The sequence below is a fragment of the Alligator mississippiensis genome, chromosome 15, assembly GCF_030867095.1.
Source record: "Alligator mississippiensis isolate rAllMis1 chromosome 15, rAllMis1, whole genome shotgun sequence".
Classification (NCBI taxonomy): Eukaryota; Metazoa; Chordata; order Crocodylia; family Alligatoridae; genus Alligator; species Alligator mississippiensis.
The window spans coordinates 19,218,388-19,237,025 of record NC_081838.1 but is presented as its reverse complement, the minus strand read 5'-3'; the positions used below and the strand labels follow the sequence as shown (position 1 = coordinate 19,237,025).

Sequence of the window (18,638 nt, the reverse complement as noted above, 5' to 3'; positions counted from 1 at the left end):
CGAGGTCAGGTGATGTCGCTCTGAGGAAACCAGGACCAGAAGGGACACCCCGCAACCAGTGCATCCACCCCCCTGCAGTCATGTTGTCTCCTCCAGAGCAAGCTGAGCCCGTTTCATGGGGGAGGTGTCTAGGCTGCTCACCCACCTGCCCCTGCTGCGAGGCTCCAGGCTCAGGGCCTGCGTTTGCCCCTTTTTTCTTGTGCCAACCTTGTCCTTGGGCCAACCCAGGTCCCCTCCTGCTCAGTGTCCCCGCTATGCTGCCTTCAGGAGACCTTTCATAATGTGACCCCTTTGCACGGGACAGGCAGCATGAACAGGCCTCCCTGAAGCTGAGGCTCAAGCCCCAAGTCTGCCGTACCCATGGGCTACGGCCTGGATGGCTCCCAGAACGGCTGGTGACAAAGTGGGAGAGGGTTGGAGCAGGGCCCAGCCTGTGCAGAGAGAAGCCCCCTGCCCCACATAGGTGTGTCCCCCAACAGGCAACAGCGCCTCCCGCCCCCAGCTGATGATTGAACAGGAGTTAAGAGCCATCTGGGAAGAAAAACAGGTGCCGGATGTGTTCTACAATCTCTTGTAGTGGGAGAGGCCCCCGCTCCCTGGTTCCTCTTTCTGGTCACAGCAGGTGACTGGACTGCTCATACAGTCAGCCCATGGGCCCACTGGTCCTTGCTCTTTTCATCCGTTTCCTCCCTCCCCCCTTTTGTCCGTAGCGCGTTATATTAAATCACTTTCATGCCAGGAGATTGAGACCCTGGGCTGTAACTTCTTTGAGAGGCGACGTCTTCTTACGTGTTTGTACAACATCTCGTCCAGGGCACAGTGCTCTTGGCTGAAGCTGTGGGGAGCTGCTGTACTAGAACTGAAGAAATAGTGGATCATCTGGAGCTGCATCAGCAGCTCATGCTTCAGTTCCTCAGTAAGATAGAAACTGAAGTGTATGCCAGTAGAGCATCCAGTAGAAGTGAGAGGTGAGCGGTGAGGGCCTCTGGGATCTGCCTGGAGTCTCAGAGTGGGACAAGACTTTTGGGATGGGAAGTTGTAAATTTTGCCCCCGAAATATGCATATGGGGAGTGAGTTTTGAAAGTATCATTGACTCATAGAAAATGAGGGTTGGAAGAGGCCCCGGAAGGTCACATCTAGTCCAACCCCTGATCAAAGCAGGACCATCCCTGACTAGATCATTCCAGCCAAGGCTTTGTCTATCCTGGTCTTGAAAACCTCCGAGGATGGAGACTCCAGCACCTCTCTGGGTAACCTATTCCAGTGTTTTACCACCCTACTCATGAGAAAATTCAGCCAAATATCTAACCTCAACTTGCCTTGCTGCAACTTGAGACTGTTGCTCCTTGTTCGTGCCCCCACTGAGAACAGTCCGGTTCCATCCTCTTTCGAACCCTGTTCAGGTAGCTGAAGGCTGCTACTAAATCCCCTCTCAGTCTCCCCCTATCTAGACTAAATCAGCCCAGTTTCCTCAGCCTCTACTCACACGTCCTGTCCCCCAGCCCCCAAACCATTTTTGTCACTCTCCACAGGACTCTTTAATTTGTCCACATCCTTTCTGTAGTGGGGGGCCCATAACTGGACACGGGACTCCAGATGTGGCCTCCCCAGTACCGAATACAGGGGAAGAATCCCTTCCTTTGACCTACTGGCAACACATCTACCAACGCAGCCCAGGGTGCCATTGGCCTTCTTGGTAACAAGGGCACCCTGCTGGCTCATATTCAGCTGATTGTCCAATGTCACCCCCACGTCTTCCTCTGCAGAGGTGGTGCCCAGCCAGTCAGCCCCCAGCAAAATGAAGGCTGTTGATTCCTCCTTCCTTGTCTCATGTGACTGCCCGGAGCCTTTATCAGAGTACAGCACCGGGCACTGGGGAGAGCATCACACAGCTGGGAGACGGCACTGAGGCATCTGGCTGTGACTTCTGCTGCTGAAGACTCTGCCGTTCCCCGCTAGGTCCAGCCCCAGTGCGTCCCCTCAGGTAGGCTGCACCTCTCCTGGCTCTTCACCTCTATTTGGAAACGTCTCTGTCTCTGGGCTCCCCGGGACCAGGAGGGACAAGGAAGTAGAAGCCTGTCGTGATTTGTCTTATCACCAGCCACGGCCCTGCCTGCTGCCTAGCTGAACCCATCTGGCCTTGCCTGCTCCAGCTATGGGGGAAATTTTTGGTTTGAATAGGGATTTCTGCCAGGATATATGTCGATTTGGTCAGAAGAGAAATTGCTGTGCGCAGGACAGGGCAGGGCTGGGCTCTCCAGACCAGGAGGGGAGTTCTGGCTGGAGGGAGACACACAGGTGTCCCCTGACTAGCCGGTTGCCTTGGGGTAGGGGCTCCCCCGGGGGGTTGGGCACACAGGTTTGAGTGCTGCTTTGCCTGTTAGTGACCTCCCGGGGGCTGCCTGGTTGCTCTGGGGCCAGGGGCTGCTCTCTCTCCTGTTCCACTTGGATGAATATGGAGCAGGCACCAGGTTCCCGTGCCCTGTGGGTACCCGATCCCACAGGTTACTATGGGCACTGTGCCACTGCTGATACCCGCTTTGCAACACTGTGCCAGGCAACCCTGGGGCGCAGGCACGTTCTCTCTCTTCCAGAGGTCCTGGCTCAGCTAAGGAGAGAACGGGGGCAGGGAGGGGGCAGAGATTTTGGAGTTCTCCAGTTACCACTGAGGAAACCCCCTCCTTCCTCTGCCTCCAATTCAGCTGGGCAGTAGCATTTTAGGCTCCAAAGAGGGTTAAGGCATGGAGTAAGAGTGGCTCCACATTGCTGCGGGACTGGTCCTATGGGTTTATACCCAGCTCAACTCTGCGCTGGCCAATTTCACGCTGCTGGCATCACCCTCGACCCCAGCTGAGGACACTCCCAGCTGTCTCCCCCCCGATCTATCCCCTTTGTATCAGGCATCGGAGCCTTGTGCCCAGGGACGACAGAGGAGTGGAACCTCCACTAGAGACGCACCATAACCCCAACCCCTCCGTTTTCAGTTCCCCTTTGGGACTGGGGTTGGCCTCGCAGAGCTCAATCCCTGCTTTTGCCCAGAGGAGCTTGCTGGCTCAGCTTGTCTTGCACAAGCCACGATTCACAATCGGGGGCAGAAATCTCGGCCACTAAGTGCCATTTGGGGTGGGAATGGGGGTGCAGTTGGGAGCTAGGCAGGCCCCTCTCACCCACACCCTCCTTCATCCCACAAGCAGGATGATGCTGCTTCCTTGCCTCCTCCTGGCCTCCATTGTGGTGGCTCAGGGGCACCCGGACCCAACACTGGACGTGCACTGGGAGCTGTGGAAGAAGGCGTATGACAAGCAGTACCAGCATCAGGTAGGGTGGGGGGACACAGTATGGCAGGGACCGTCTTGCCCCAGACTGGGGATGGGCATGGGCTGACCCTGAGGTGTAACCCTGCCACCCCCTCCCCACCACACACACACACACACACACACACACACACACACACACACACACACACACACACACCTCAGCACTCTTGCGGCAAGGCGTTGCCATGTGCTGCTCCACACCTGCACCGCACTGCCCAGAAGTGCCTGTATTTCAAGGGTGGTGACAGGCCCTATGTTAAGGCAGCAATTGATTTCCCAGGAAAACTAGCTTGAGTGAGGCCTGTGAGAGCCAGGCCTCCCAGCTCCTTTTGGGGAGTAAAGCCACTGCAGAGCGTGGTTATGGGCAGGGCTTCCTCTGGGCGGATGCGTGATGGGCTCTGATTGCAGGAGGAGGAAGGGGCCCGGCGCGCAACCTGGGAGCAGAACCTGCGGCTTGTGACACTGCACAATTTGGAGCACTCGCTGGGAATGCACTCCTATGAGCTGGGCATGAACCACCTGGGGGACATGGTAGGTGCCACGTCCAAGCCCCAGGCGTGTGAGGAATAACCCCCAGCCCCTGGGGTCCAGTTGGCCTAGAGTGTGACTGCATCGGGGCGGTGGGTCGCATGGGTCCGGGCATGGAGAGAGATTTCCACCTCTGTGTCCTGATGGCTCCTGGATTTTGATGTGTCAAAGGCCCTTTTTTCAGGGCCAAGAAAAATGCATCCAATGGAAGGAATGGCTCCAGTGTTTCTGAGATCCCATGACTCTGGCAGCTGGGGCTGGGAGGGAGTTGGACCCACAAGGGCAGGTGCCCCCGTAGGGGGGTAAGAACTCACCTGGGGTCCAGCCTCACTGAGTTTGCACCCAAATTGCTCCAATGTCCAGTGTCAGTCTGTGCAGCAAAGGGTCTGTCCTTCTGAAGGGTAGGGTATACATGTGTTCCCAGGTCTGTGTGTGCATGTAAACATGTGCATGTGTACACATGGGGGGGGGTGTTCTTGTGTTTATGGGTGTACATGTCTGTATGTGAGGTTGTGTGTCCATGCGTATGTGGGGGGTGTTCACATGTATCTGCGTGTATATGTGGGGGCGTCTTCCTGTGCACGTATGTGCTCATGTTGATGCGTGTATGCACATGCATGGAGGAGGTGATCACACAGGAGTGTTCACGTGGCTGGGTGTGTTCCCACATGCGTTCTCTCCCCCAGACCAGCGAGGAGGTGGCTGCTTTGTTGACGGGAGCCAGAGTTCCTCCCCAGCCACACCGGAACGCCACCTACCGCCCGGCACCGGGCAGCCACCTGCCAGATGCCGTGGACTGGCGGGCCAAAGGCTGCGTCACAAAAGTGAAGCACCAGGTAGGTGGATCCCGTGTTTCTTTCCTGATGTGTGCTTGAGGTTGCATATTTTCAGGCCATGGATGATGCTCACAGTAGCAGCACCCACGGCTGGAGCCACATGGCTGCTGCAGAGGCTTCAGCCAGGGGCAATGGTTGCTGTATGGTTCTGTCACACTACGAATGCCCCATCCTGAGCATGTCTCTTGGGTTTCCCAGGGGCGATGCGGCTCCTGCTGGGCCTTCAGTGCCGTTGGGGCCCTGGAAGCTCAACTGAAGCTGAAGACTGGGAAGCTGGTGTCTTTGAGCACTCAGAACCTGGTCGACTGCACCACCACATATGGGAATCATGGCTGCGCTGGTGGGTATATGACAAATGCCTTCCGGTATATCATCGACAACAACGGCATCGATTCGGACAGCGCCTACCCCTACACTGCCCAGGTGGGGCCCGGCCCTGTGCCGGCATGGGTCAAGCAGAGACTAGCGGTGGATGTTTAAAGGCAGGATGGGACCCCTGCAATCCTCTCCTTACAGAGGAAGAGGGTGGTGATTAGGGTGGGTGGTTGGGAGCACCAAGGTGCCCTCCTTGCATCTGTTCCTTACCACTGCAGAATGGGCGGTGCCACTACGACACAGCCACGCGTGCTGCCACCTGCTCCAGGTACTTTAATCTCCCACATGGCAATGAAGCAGCCCTGAAGGATGCCGTTGCCAACATTGGCCCCGTCTCAGTCATCATAGATGCGAGACTGCCTTCATTCTACTTTTACAAATCAGGTGCGTTCTCTACCCCAGGAGCTCAGTGCCACCCACGGCATTGAAAAGGCATGTTTGGGTTTCTTTGACTTGTGTCTTTTAAATGTAAAAAGGCAGCAGCTGCCATTTCATTCCCAGAGAGGCTGCAGCATGGTGTCAAGGCCACCCACACCTATGCTCTTCCTAGGGAGACTTTTCTTCTTTTCTGGTCCCTTTTCTGTTTTAATCTCTCTGAATAAGCACAAAGTAAAAACCCTGAGAGTCGGAAAGGGCAGTTTGCTCTGGGGGCCATGTTGGGGGAGATGGCAGGGGATGGCAGCCTTCAGCTGGGGTGGGGTGGATCTTACCTGGTTCTGTGCTGAGGGAGTTCTCCCCTGAATAACTCTGGGGCTTTTAATGTGGCCACATGAGCAGCCCACAGCAGAGGGGATCCATGCCCCATGTTATGGGAGTCAGGATACTGCAGGGTGGGGGCTGGGAGGATGGTGGAGCCTTTTGCTGCTGAGACTCAGGCTCAGCTTTGCTGTTTGGCTGTCATTTCTCTCCAACAGCACTTGGGTGAGTGAACTGGGTGAGTTTTCTCTGGTGCCCATCCCACTAGCCAAGGTGGCAGCCCCAGCAAGGGGGGCAGGAACTGTCCTGAGGATAAATTTGCCTCTGAGCCTGCTAGGGACCAGGGCAGGGGGCTATGGTGATGGGGCAGAGAATGGTGCTTGGGGTCAGGCTGGGAGGGTTGGGTAAGGGAGAAACTACTACTGTTTTTTTTCTTCCATAAATTCCTCAACTCCTTATTTGCAGGTGTCTATTATGATCCACGGTGCACCAAATATGTGAATCATGCCGTCCTTGTGGTCGGCTATGGCAGACTCAAGAGACATGACTACTGGCTTGTGAAGAACAGGTAATGAGAGTCTGTCACTGAACCATTTTTTCCCTAATCTCATTAATAATCCATCTCTGGCTCTGGCTGTTCAGATAAACCGGAGAATTGCCAAACTGGGGCAGAGCAGTAGTGCGTGTAGCCCTGCGGTCCATCTACTGTTAAGCCTATTTCTGCGACAGTGGTTGCAATGGATGCTATAGGCAGCCACCATTTACTGGGTGAGAAGAAACATCTCCAGCCATGAAAGTATCCATGAGTTTATCCTGTCCCTTGCTGAACCTGGCTGTGCTCTCTGCTTCCACCCCCTCCAATGACAATGAATTCCATAAGTTAACTACGTGTTGGATCAAAAAGTTAGTTTTAAACCCGTCCACTACTAATTTCAGCAGATGCCCTCTAGTTTCCTTATTTTTAGGAGGCAACGGTGTCTTTTGGTCTGTGTGGATTATTCATGTCTGTCTTCCAGCATTCTCCTGCCCCTGTAAAACACATTTGGTGCAGTGGCTGAAAAATAACTAAAAGAGGCCACGGGGGGAACATATTATCGAGAGAGAGATCTGGGAATCAGGTTGAATGTAGCTTGAACGGATCAGTTGGTTTCTGGGTACCTGTGGCTGAAGGACATGTTTTCCATGCTGATGCAGAGGAGTGGTGTGTGCGTGTGACTGCACCAATGGATGTTCATTCAGCCTCTGTTAAGCGCATAAGGAACGTGTGTTTGGGGAACCATGTTTATGACAAACAGGGTTTATTTTGCTTCTACCTGATCCTGCTGTTTCTCCTTCCAAAAGCTGGGGTGTCAACTTTGGTGACAAAGGCTACATTCGCATGTTGAGGAACCATGGAAACCACTGTGGCATTGCCAGCTATGGCACCTATCCCAAAATATAGAAATGCTGTCTTCTTCAAGATAGACTCTTCAAATGCAGCTTGTTTAAATTATGTACCTTTGGCTTGAAGCTTTAATCTGTTTCCTGTCATGAAAAGCACTGTCCCTGACTTGAAGAACAAGACCCTCCTGTTACCTCTGCCTGCTGGATCTGGACTGCACAGGAGAGATGAAAAATAAGTAGGGCTGGGCTGGGCTGGGTTTGTCAATATTTAGGGTGCTATATCTTGCTCTCCACTACAACTCCAGGGGTTTGGAGGTAGAATTTGTCAGTGTTTGTACTTGGCTTTGAGCCTAGGATGGGCTCAGGACAGAGGCTATTCCAGCCCTTTCGTGGAAGAGGCAGGAGCCACCTCTGACATGGCTGTGCCAGGGAGGGGCTCTGTGCATCTCCAGCCACTGCTGATGTTCTGCAATAAAGCTTCCAGTGCACACACTGGGTCCTGCATCCCAGGTGATTTTGGATTCAGCTTTTGGGGACGTGATCTTTAGGGGAGCAGGAATCAGTGTCAAGGTCAGGTGATGTCGCTCTGAGGAAACCAGGACCAGAAGGGACACCCCGCAACCAGTGCATCCACCCCCCTGCAGTCATGTTGTCTCCTCCAGAGCAAGCTGAGCCCGTTTCATGGGGGAGGTGTCTAGGCTGCTCACCCACCTGCCCCTGCTGCGAGGCTCCAGGCTCAGGGCCTGCGTTTGCCCCTTTTTTCTTGTGCCAACCTTGTCCTTGGGCTAACCCAGGTCCCCTCCTGCTCAGTGTCCCTGCTACGCTGCCTTCAGGAGACCTTTCATAATGTGACCCCTTTGCACGGGACAGGCAGCATGAACAGGCCTCCCTGAAGCTGAGGCTCAAGCCCCAAGTCTGCCGTACCCATGGGCTACGGCCTGGATGGCTCCCAGAATGGCTGGTGACAAAGTGGGAGAGGGTTGGAGCAGGGCCCAGCCTGTGCAGAGAGAAGCCCCCTGCCCCACATAGGTGTGTCCCCCAACAGGCAACAGCGCCTCCCGCCCCCAGCTGATGATTGAACAGGAGTTAAGAGCCATCTGGGAAGAAAAACAGGTGCCGGATGTGTTCTACAATCTCTTGTAGTGGGAGAGGCCCCCGCTCCCTGGTTCCTCTTTCTGGTCACAGCAGGTGACTGGACTGCTCATACAGTCAGCCCATGGGCCCACCGGTCCTTGCTCTTTTCATCCATTTCCTCCCTCCCCGCTTTTGTCCGTAGCGCGTTATATTCAATCACTTTCATGCCAGGAGATTGAGACCCTGGGCTGTAACTTCTTTGAGAGGCGACGTCTTCTTACGTGTTTGTACAACATCTCGTCCAGGGCACAGTGCTCTTGGCTGAAGCTGTGGGGAGCTGCTGTACTAGAACTGAAGAAATAGTGGATCATCTGGAGCTGCATCAGCAGCTCATGCTTCAGTTCCTCAGTAAGATAGAAACTGAAGTGTATGCCAATAGAGCATCCAGTAGAAGTGAGAGGTGAGCGGTGAGGGCCTCTGGGATCTGCCTGGAGTCTCAGAGTGGGACAAGACTTTTGGGATGGGAAGTTGTAAATTTTGCCCTCCAAATATGCATATGTGGGGTGGGGCATGGGGGGGGTGTGGTTTGAAAGTATCATTGACTCATAGAAAATGAGGGTTGGAAGAGGCCCCAGAACGTCACATCTAGTCCAACCCCTGCTCAAAGCAGGACCAGCCCCAACTGGATCATCCTAGCCAAGGCTTTGTCAAGCCTGTGTCTTAAAAACCTTCAAGGATTGACACTCCACCACCTGTCTGGGTAACCTGTTCCAGTGCTTTACTTCCTTCCTAGTGAGAAAATTCTAATTAATATTTAACCTAAACTACCCTTGCTGCAACTGGAGACCATTGCTCCTTGTTCAGTATAAAATGATTTGGGTGAGCTCACGTGGGGGAGAATCGGAGTGGATAGAGGCTTTCGGAGGAAAACCTGTTTCAAAAGCACCTGGCATGGGATTTGGGGGAGAAAGTATTTTGGTTTCTCTTCCTGAAACGGTGGTTTAGGACTTGTTTTTTTCCAAGGGTAAAGAACAAGAGGGGATTTTTAAAACTGGAAACAAGAGGAGGAAGGGGAGGAAGGAGGACCCAGGTAACTATAGGCCCGTTAGTCTTACCTCGGTCTTGGGGAAGCTCTTTGAGAAAATTATGCAGGAGCCCTTCCGTGAGGGACCAGCAAGGGAGATCATGCTTAGGGGCAACCAACACGGGTTCATTAGAGGCAGGTCCTGTCGGACCAACCTTGTTGTCTTTTATGACCAGGTCACAAAAACCTTAGACGCAGGTGTCATGGTGGACATAGTCTTTCTGTACTTTAGGAAGGCCTTTGACACAGTCTCTCACTCCATTCTCATTAGAAAATTAGGCGACTGTGGCGTTGATGCCTACACAGTCAGATGGGTCGCAAATTGGCTGGAGGGCCGCACCCAGAGAGCGGTGGTGGACGGGTCATTTTTGACCTGGAGGGATGTAGGCAGTGGGGTCCCCCAGGGCTCGGTCCTCGGGCCTGTACTATTCAACATCCTTATCAGCGACTTGGACGAGGAGGTGAAAAGCACCTTGTTCAAATTCGCGGATGACGCTAAGATGTGGCGAGAGGTGGGCACACTAGAAGGGAGGGACAGGCTACAACTACATCTGGACAGGTTACAGGGGTGGGCAGATGAGAACAGGATGGGATTCAATGCTGACAAGTGCAAGGTGCTGCACCTGGGAGGGAAGAACCAGCAGCAGACCTACAGGCTGGGGAACTCCCTACACGTCAGTGCAGAGGCAGAGAAGGATCTTGGAGTCATTATTGATTCCAAGATGAATATGGGCCGACAGTGTGGGGACGCGGTCAGGAAGGCCAACCATACCTTGCATGCATCCACAGATGCATCTCAAGCAGGGCCAAGGAGGTGATCCTCCCCCTCTATGCAACATTGGTCAGGCTGCAGTTGGAGTACAGCATCCAGTTCTGGGCGCCGCACTTCAGGAGGGATGTGGCCAGCATTGAGAGGGTGCAGAGGAGGGCCACTTGCATGGTCAGGGGGCAGCAAGGCAGGCCCTACGAGGAGAGGCTACGGGACCTGAACTGTTCAGCCTCCACAAGAGAAGCCTGAGAAGGGATCTGGTGGCCGTCTATAAAATTACCCGGGGGACCTGTGGGGAACGAGAGAGTCCCTGTTCCCCCAAGCACTACCAGGAGTAACACGGAATAACGGCCACAAGTTGATTGAGAGTAGGTTCAGGCTAGACATCAGGAGGCGCTACTTCAGTGTCAGGGTGGTTAGGAGCTGGAACCAACTTCCAAGGGAAGTGGTGCTCGCTCCTACCCTGGGGGTCTTCAAAATGAGGCTAGATAATCACCTTGCCAGGGTCGTTTGACCCCAGCATCCTTTCCTGCCATGGCAGGGGGCCGGACTTGATGATCTGCTCAGGTCCCTTCCAGCCCTACCAACTATAAGAAAGAGGAAATATTTTGTTCTGGGGTGTGTGTTTTCTAGGGCAGCTGGTAAAGTAATGTTCTTTCAAGAGAGAAAGAGAGAGAGAGAGACCGACAGAGAGAGATCAATTGATATATCTAAATAAAAACACCCAGGATTACTGAATCCCTCTTGAGCTCCCAGACAGGCCCATTTCCCTATAACATATGCTAATGATGATGTTCACCTCTGGGACATTTTTAGCATCTCCCTGTGAGGTCCCACCAAACCTGTGGGTTGGGGAGGGAAGCAGATCAGAGAACTATAGAAAGTGAAGGTTGGAAGGGACCTTTGGAGTTCGCATCTAGTCCAACCCCTGCTCAAAGCAGGACCATCCCTGACTAGATCATCCCAGCCAAGGCTTTGTCTATCCTGGTCTTGAAAACCTCCGAGGATGGAGACTCCAGCACCTCTCTGGGTAACCTATTCCAGTGTTTTACCACCCTACTCATGAGAAAAGTCAGCCAAATATCTAACCTCAGCTTGCCTTGCTGCAACTTGAGACAGTTGCTCCTTGTTCGTGCCCCCACTGAGAACAGTCCGGTTCCATCCTCTTTCGAACCTTCGTTCAGGTAGCTGAAGGCTGCTACTAAATCCCCTCTTAGTTTCCCCCTATCTAGACTAAATCAGCCCAGTTCCCTCAGCCTCTCCTCACACGTCCTGTCCCCCAGCCCCCAAACCATTTTTGTCGCCCTCCACAGGACTCTCTAATTTGTCCACATCCTTTCTGTAGTGGGGGGCCCATAACTGGACACAGGACTCCAGATGTGGCCTCCCCAGTGCCAAATACAGGGGAAGAATCCCTTCCTTTGACCTACTGGCAACATATCTACCAACGCAGCCCAGGGTGCCATTGGCCTTCTTGGTAACAAGGGCACCCTGCTGGCTCATATTCAGCTGATTGTCCAATGTCACCCCCACGTCCTTCTCTGCAGAGCTGGAGCCCAGGCAGTCAGCCCCCAGCCTGTACTGGTGCATGGGCTTCTTCCGTCCTAAGTGCAGGACTTTGCCCTTGTCCTTGTTGAACCGCATGAGATTTCTTTTGGCCCAATCCTCCAATTTGTCTAGGTCACTCTGCATCCTAGCCCTACCCTCCAGATGCCAACATAGAAAAAGTCCCATTTGTACTTGAGCAGCAGTACAGGGGCACCGGCAGTCGGGCACCTCAGTTTTCTCCCTGCCTGTCACTGACTTGCTCTGTCACCTTTGTCTCTCAGCGCCTTTGTTCCCTGAGCTGCGTGCCTCATTTCTGCAGCCAGGCCGTCTGCGTGGCCCACATAGAGCACCATGCGCACTCAGGCCCAGATTTCAGCTGAGGTTTCTAGGTGTTACTCTCAGTGTGGTCAAAACCTCACACCCAGAGATGGGTGGGGGGAGCAGCAGGGGCTGTTTTGCACCCATCCCTTCTTTGAAAAATATCCTGTCTTTAAATCTTTGGCTGCTTTTAGGCCACAAGAGAGAAAAACCATTTGGGTTTCTAAGCTGGCTGGGCAGTGGGGAGCCAGCTTCCAGTTGTAATCAAGGCCCCAAATGAGCAGTCAGAGTGAAAGTGAAATGAAGGCTGTTGTTTCCTCCTTCCTTGTCTCATGTGACTGCCCGGAGCCTTTATCAGAGTACAGCACCGGGCACTGGGGAGAGCATCACACGGCTGGGAGACGGCACTGGGGCATCTGGCTATGACTTCTGCTGCTGAAGACTCTGCCGTCCCCTGCTAGGACCAGCCCCAGTGCGTCCCCTCAGGTAGGCTGCACCTCTCCTGGCTCTTCACCTCTATTTGGAAACGTCTCTGTCTCTGGGCTCCCCGGGACCAGGAGGGACAAGGAAGTAGAAGCCTGTCGTGATTTGTCTTATCACCAGCCATGGCCCTGCCTGCTGCCTAGCTGAACCCATCTGGCCTTGCCTGCTCCAGCTATGGGGGAAATTTTTGGTTTGAATAGGGATTTCTGCCAGGATATATGTTGATTTGGTCAGAAGAGAAATTGCTGTGAGCAGGACAGGGCAGGGCTGGGCTCTCCAGACCAGGAGGGGAGTTCTGGCTGGAGGGAGACACACGGGTGTCCCCTGACTAGCCGGTTGCCTTGGGGTAGGGGCTCCCCCGGGGGGTTGGGGACACGGGTTTGAGCGCTGCTTTGCCTGTTGGTGTCCTCCCGGGGGCTGCCTGGTTGCTCTGGGGCCGGGGGCTGCTCTCTCTCCTGTTCCACTTGGATGAATATGGAGCAGGCACCAGGTTCCCGTGCCCTGTGGGTACCCGATCCCACAGGTTACTATGGGCACTGTGCCACTGCTGATACCCGCTTTGCAACACTGTGCCAGGCAACCCTGGGGCGCAGGCACGTTCTCTCTCTTCCAGAGGTCCTGGCTCAGCTAAGGAGAGAACGGGGGCAGGGAGGGGGCAGAGATTTTGGAGTTCTCCAGTTACCACTGAGGAAACCCCCTCCTTCCTCTGCCTCCAATTCAGCTGGGCAGTAGCATTTTAGGCTCCAAAGAGGGTTAAGGCATGGAGTGAGAGTGGCTCCACATTGCTGCGGGACTGGAGCTATGGGTTTATACCCAGCTCAACTCTGCGCTGGCCGATTTCACGCTGCTGGCATCACCCCCGACCCCAGCTGAGGACACTCCCAGCTGTCTCCCCCCCGATCTATCCCCTTTGTATCAGGCATCGGAGCCTTGTGCCCAGGGACGACGGAGGAGTGGAACCTCCACTAGAGACGCACCATAACCCCAACCCCTCCGTTTCCAGTTCCCCTTTGGGACTGGGGTTGGCCTCACGGAGCTCAATCTCTGCTTTTGCCCAGAGGAGCTTGCTGGCTTGCGCAAGCCACGTTTCACAATCGGGGGCAGGAATCTCGGCCTCTAAGTGCCAGTTGGGGTGGGAATGGGGAGCTAGGCAGGCCCCTCTCACCTGCATCCTCCTCCATCCCACAAGCAGGATGATGCTGCTGCCTTGCCTCCTCCTGGCCTCCATTGTGGTGGCTCAGGGGCAGCCGGACCCAACACTGGATGTGCACTGGGAGCTGTGGAAGAAGGCGTATGACAAGCAGTACCGGCATCAGGTAGGGTGGGGGGACACAGTGTGGCAGGGACCGTCTTGCCCCGGACTGGGGATGGGCATGGGCTGACCCTAAGGTGTGACCCTGCCACCCCCTCCCCACCACACACACACACACACACACACACACACACACACACACACACACACACACACACACACACACACACCTCAGCACTCTTGTGGCAAGGCGTTGCCATGTGCTGTTCCACACCTGCACCGCACTGCCCAGAAGTGCCTGTATTTCAAGGGTGGTGACAGGCCCTGTGTTAAGGCAGCAATTGATTTCCCAGGAAAACTAGCTTGAGTGAGGCCTGTGAGAGCCAGGCCTCCCAGCTCCTTTTGGGGAGTAAAGCCACTGCAGAGCGTGGTTATGGGCAGGGCTTCCTCTGGGCGGATGCGTGATGGGCTCTGATTGCAGGAGGAGGAAGAGGCCCGGCGCGCAACCTGGGAGCAGAACCTGCGGCTTGTGACACTGCACAATTTGGAGCACTCGCTGGGAATGCACTCCTATGAGCTGGGCATGAACCACCTGGGGGACATGGTAGGTGCCACGTCCAAGCCCCAGGCGTGTGAGGAGTAACCCCCAGCCCCTGGGGTCCAGTTGGCCTAGAGTGTGACTGCGTTGGGGCGGTGGGTCGCATGGGTCCGGGCATGGAGAGAGATTTCCACCTCTGTGTCCTGATGGCTCCTGGATTTTGATGTGTCAAAGGCCCTTTTTTCAGGGCCAAGAAAAATGCATCCAATGGAAGGAATGGCTCCAGTGTTTCTGAGATCCCATGACTCTGGCAGCTGGGGCTGGGAGGGAGTTGGACCCACAAGGGCAGGTGCCCCCGTAGGGGGGTAAGAACTCCTTTGGGGTCCAGCCTCACTGAGTCTGTACCCAAATTGCTCCAATGTCCAGTGTCAGTCTGTGCAGCAAAGGGTCTGTCCTTCTGAAGGGTAGGGTATACATGTGTTCCCAGGTCTGTGTGTGCATGTAAACATGTGCATGTGTACACATGGGGGGGGTGTTCTTGTGTTTATGGGTGTACATGTCTGTATGTGAGGTTGTGTGTCCATGCGTATGTGGGGGGTGTTCACATGTATCTGCGTGTATATGTGGGGGCGTCTTCCTGTGTACGTATGTGCTCATGTTGATGCGTGTATGCACATGCATGGAGGAGGTGATCACACAGGAGTGTTCACGTGGCTGGGTGTGTTCCCACATGCGTTCTCTCCCCCAGACCAGCGAGGAGGTGGCTGCTTTGTTGACGGGAGCCAGAGTTCCTCCCCAGCCACACCGGAACGCCACCTACCGCCCGGCACCGGGCAGCCACCTGCCAGATGCCGTGGACTGGCGGGACAAAGGCTGTGTCACAGATGTGAAGAACCAGGTAGGTGGATCCCGTGCTTCTTTCCTGATGTGGGCTTGAGGTTGCAGATTCTCAGGCCATTGATGATGCTCACAGCAGCAGCACCCACGGCTGGAGCCACATGGCTGCTGCAAAGGCTTCAGCCAGGGGCAATGGTTGCTGTATGGTTCTGTCACACTACGAATGCCCCATCCTGAGCATGTCTCTTGGGTTTCCCAGGGGCGATGCGGCTCCTGCTGGGCCTTCAGTGCCGTTGGGGCCCTGGAAGCTCAACTGAAGCTGAAGACTGGGAAGCTGGTGTCTTTGAGCACTCAGAACCTGGTCGACTGCACCACCACGTACGGGAATTATGGCTGCGCTGGTGGGTATATGACAAACGCCTTCCGGTATATCATTGACAACAACGGCATCGATTCGGACAGCGCCTACCCCTACACTGCCCAGGTGGGGCCCGGCCCTGTGCCGGCATGGGTCAAGCAGAGACTAGCGGTGGATGTTTAAAGGCAGGATGGGACCCCTGCAATCCTCTCCTTGCAGAGGAAGAGGGTGGTGATTAGGGTGGGTGGTTGGGAGCACCAAGGTGCCCTCCTTGCATCTGTTCCTTACCACTGCAGAATGGGACGTGCCACTACGACACAGCCACGCGTGCCGCCACCTGTTCCAGGTACTTTGATCTCCCACATGGCGATGAAGCAGCCCTGAAGGATGCCGTTGCCAACATTGGCCCCGTCTCAGTCATCATAGATGCGAGACTGCCTTCATTCTACTTTTACAAATCAGGTGCGTTCTCTACCCCTGGAGCTCAGTGCCACCCACGGCATTGAAATGGCATGTTTGGGTTTCTTTGACTTGTGTCTTTTAAATGTAAAAAGGCAGCAGCTGCCATTTCATTCCCAGAAAGGCTGCAGCATGGTGTCAAGGCCACCCACACCTATGCTCTTCCTAGAGAGACTTTTCTTCTTTTCTGGTCCCTTTTCTGTTTTAATCTCTCTGAATAAGCACAAAGTAAAAACCCTGAGAGTCGGAAAGGGCAGTTTGCTCTGGGGGCCATGTTGGGGGAGATGGCAGGGGATGGCAGCCTTCAGCTGGGGTGGGGTGGATCTTACCTGGTTCTGTGCTGAGGGAGTTCTCCCCTGAATAACTCTGGGGCTTTTAATGTGGCCACATGAGCAGCCCACAGCAGAGGGGATCCATGCCCCATGTTATGGGAGTCAGGATACTGCAGGGTGGGGGCTGGGGGGATGGTGGAGCCTTTTGCTGCTGAGACTCAGGCTCAGCTTTGCTGTTTGGCTGTCATTTCTCTCCAACAGCACTTGGGTGAGTGAACTGGGTGAGTTTTCTCTGGTGCCCATCCCACTAGCCAAGGTGGCAGCCCTAGCAAGGGGGGCAGGAACTGTCCTGAGGGTAAATTTGCTTCTGAGCCTGCTAGGGACCAGGGCAGGGGGCTATGGTGATGGGGCAGAGAATGGTGCTTCTGGTCAGGCTGGGCGGGTTGGGTAAGGGAGAAACTACTACTGTTTTTTTTCTTCCATAAATTCCTCAACTCCTTATTTGCAGGTGTCTATTATGATCCAAAGTGCACCCAGAATGTGAATCATGCCGTCCTTGTGGTCGGCTATGGCACACTCAATGGACACGACTACTGGCTTGTGAAGAACAGGTAATGAGAGTCTGTCACTGAACCATTTTTTCCCTAATCTCATTAATAATCCATCTCTGGCTCTGGCTGTTCAGATAAACCGGAGAATTGCCAAACTGGGGCAGAGCAGTAGTGCGTGTAGCCCTGCGGTCCATCTACTGTTAAGCCTATTTCTGCGACAGTGGTTGCAATGGATGCTATAGGCAGCCACCATTTACTGGGTGAGAAGAAACATCTCCAGCCATGAAAGTATCCATGAGTTTATCCTGTCCCTTGCTGAACCTGGCTGTGCTCTCTGCTTCCACCCCCTCCAATGACAATGAATTCCATAAGTTAACTACGTGTTGGATCAAAAAGTTAGTTTTAAACCCGTCCACTACTAATTTCAGCAGATGCCCTCTAGTTTCCTTATTTTTAGGAGGCAACGGTGTCTTTTGGTCTGTGTGGATTATTCATGTCTGTCTTCCAGCATTCTCCTGCCCCTGTAAAACACATTTGGTGCAGTGGCTGAAAAATAACTAAAAGAGGCCACGGGGGGAACATATTATCGAGAGAGAGATCTGGGAATCAGGTTGAATGTAGCTTGAACGGATCAGTTGGTTTCTGGGTACCTGTGGCTGAAGGACATGTTTTCCATGCTGATGCAGAGGAGTGGTGTGTGCGTGTGACTGCACCAATGGATGTTCATTCAGCCTCTGTTAAGCGCATAAGGAACGTGTGTTTGGGGAACCATGTTTATGACAAACAGGGTTTATTTTGCTTCTACCTGATCCTGCTGTTTCTCCTTCCAAAAGCTGGGGTGTCAACTTTGGTGACAAAGGCTACATTCGCATGTTGAGGAACCATGGAAACCACTGTGGCATTGCCAGCTATGGCACCTATCCCAAAATATAGAAATGCTGTCTTCTTCAAGATAGACTCTTCAAATGCAGCTTGTTTAAATTATGTACCTTTGGCTTGAAGCTTTAATCTGTTTCCTGTCATGAAAAGCACTGTCCCTGACTTGAAGAACAAGACCCTCCTGTTACCTCTGCCTGCTGGATCTGGACTGCACAGGAGAGATGAAAAATAAGTAGGGCTGGGCTGGGCTGGGTTTGTCAATATTTAGGGTGCTATATCTTGCTCTCCACTACAACTCCAGGGGTTTGGAGGTAGAATTTGTCAGTGTTTGTACTTGGCTTTGAGCCTAGGATGGGCTCAGGACAGAGGCTATTCCAGCCCTTTCGTGGAAGAGGCAGGAGCCACCTCTGACATGGCTGTGCCAGGGAGGGGCTCTGTGCATCTCCAGCCACTGCTGATGTTCTGCAATAAAGCTTCCAGTGCACACACTGGGTCCTGCATCCCAGGTGATTTTGGATTCAGCTTTTGGGGACGTGATCTTTAGGGGAGCAGGAATCAGTGTCAAGGTCAGGTGATGTCGCTCTGAGGAAACCAGGACCAGAAGGGACACCCCGCAACCAGTGCATCCACCCCCCTGCAGTCATGTTGTCTCCTCCAGAGCAAGCTGAGCCCGTTTCATGGGGGAGGTGTCTAGGCTGCTCACCCACCTGCCCCTGCTGCGAGGCTCCAGGCTCAGGGCCTGCGTTTGCCCCTTTTTTCTTGTGCCAACCTTGTCCTTGGGCTAACCCAGGTCCCCTCCTGCTCAGTGTCCCTGCTACGCTGCCTTCAGGAGACCTTTCATAATGTGACCCCTTTGCACGGGACAGGCAGCATGAACAGGCCTCCCTGAAGCTGAGGCTCAAGCCCCAAGTCTGCCGTACCCATGGGCTACGGCCTGGATGGCTCCCAGAATGGCTGGTGACAAAGTGGGAGAGGGTTGGAGCAGGGCCCAGCCTGTGCAGAGAGAAGCCCCCTGCCCCACATAGGTGTGTCCCCCAACAGGCAACAGCGCCTCCCGCCCCCAGCTGATGATTGAACAGG

At 54.2% G+C, this 18,638-nt stretch overlaps 2 protein-coding genes across 3 annotated transcripts; both read left to right on the top strand.

The window, feature by feature from the left end:
* Positions 1-3,066: 3,066 nt before the first annotated feature.
* On the top strand, positions 3,067-7,645 carry LOC132245521 (cathepsin S-like). Its single transcript, XM_059718060.1, has 7 exons — positions 3,067-3,319; positions 3,727-3,849; positions 4,533-4,682; positions 4,881-5,105; positions 5,276-5,441; positions 6,219-6,321; positions 7,095-7,645. Exons 1-7 carry the CDS (start codon positions 3,131-3,133, stop codon positions 7,192-7,194), a joined length of 1,056 nt encoding a protein of 351 aa, XP_059574043.1. The 5' UTR covers positions 3,067-3,130; the 3' UTR covers positions 7,195-7,645.
* Positions 7,646-12,002: 4,357 nt separating this feature from the next.
* LOC132245522 (cathepsin S-like) lies at positions 12,003-18,063 on the top strand. 2 transcript variants are annotated; one of them, XM_059718062.1, is made up of 8 exons: positions 12,003-12,415; positions 13,602-13,728; positions 14,146-14,268; positions 14,951-15,100; positions 15,299-15,523; positions 15,694-15,859; positions 16,637-16,739; positions 17,513-18,063. In XM_059718062.1, the coding sequence occupies exons 2-8, from the start codon at positions 13,606-13,608 to the stop codon at positions 17,610-17,612; spliced, it is 990 nt and encodes a 329-aa protein (XP_059574045.1). In that variant the 5' UTR covers positions 12,003-12,415; positions 13,602-13,605; the 3' UTR covers positions 17,613-18,063. The 2 variants fall into 2 exon arrangements, with proteins under 2 accessions (XP_059574045.1, XP_059574044.1); XM_059718061.1 differs by having other exon boundaries at positions 12,004-12,415; positions 13,605-13,728.
* The last annotated feature ends 575 nt before the right edge of the window (positions 18,064-18,638 follow it).

Bases quoted from the DNA above. Each gene is read 5' to 3' on its own strand.
- LOC132245522 (XM_059718062.1), top strand. From the start codon at position 13,606: ATGATGCTGCTGCCTTGCCTCCTCCTGGCCTCCATTGTGGTGGCTCAG. The intron at 15,101-15,298 runs GTAGGTGGATCC...TGGGTTTCCCAG, and splicing joins TCACAGATGTGAAGAACCAG to GGGCGATGCGGCTCCTGCTG. The intron at 15,860-16,636 runs GTGCGTTCTCTA...CCTTATTTGCAG, and splicing joins ATTCTACTTTTACAAATCAG to GTGTCTATTATGATCCAAAG.
- LOC132245521 (XM_059718060.1), top strand. From the start codon at position 3,131: ATGGGGGTGCAGTTGGGAGCTAGGCAGGCCCCTCTCACCCACACCCTC. The intron at 3,850-4,532 runs GTAGGTGCCACG...TCTCTCCCCCAG, and splicing joins TGAACCACCTGGGGGACATG to ACCAGCGAGGAGGTGGCTGC. The intron at 6,322-7,094 runs GTAATGAGAGTC...TCCTTCCAAAAG, and splicing joins TACTGGCTTGTGAAGAACAG to CTGGGGTGTCAACTTTGGTG.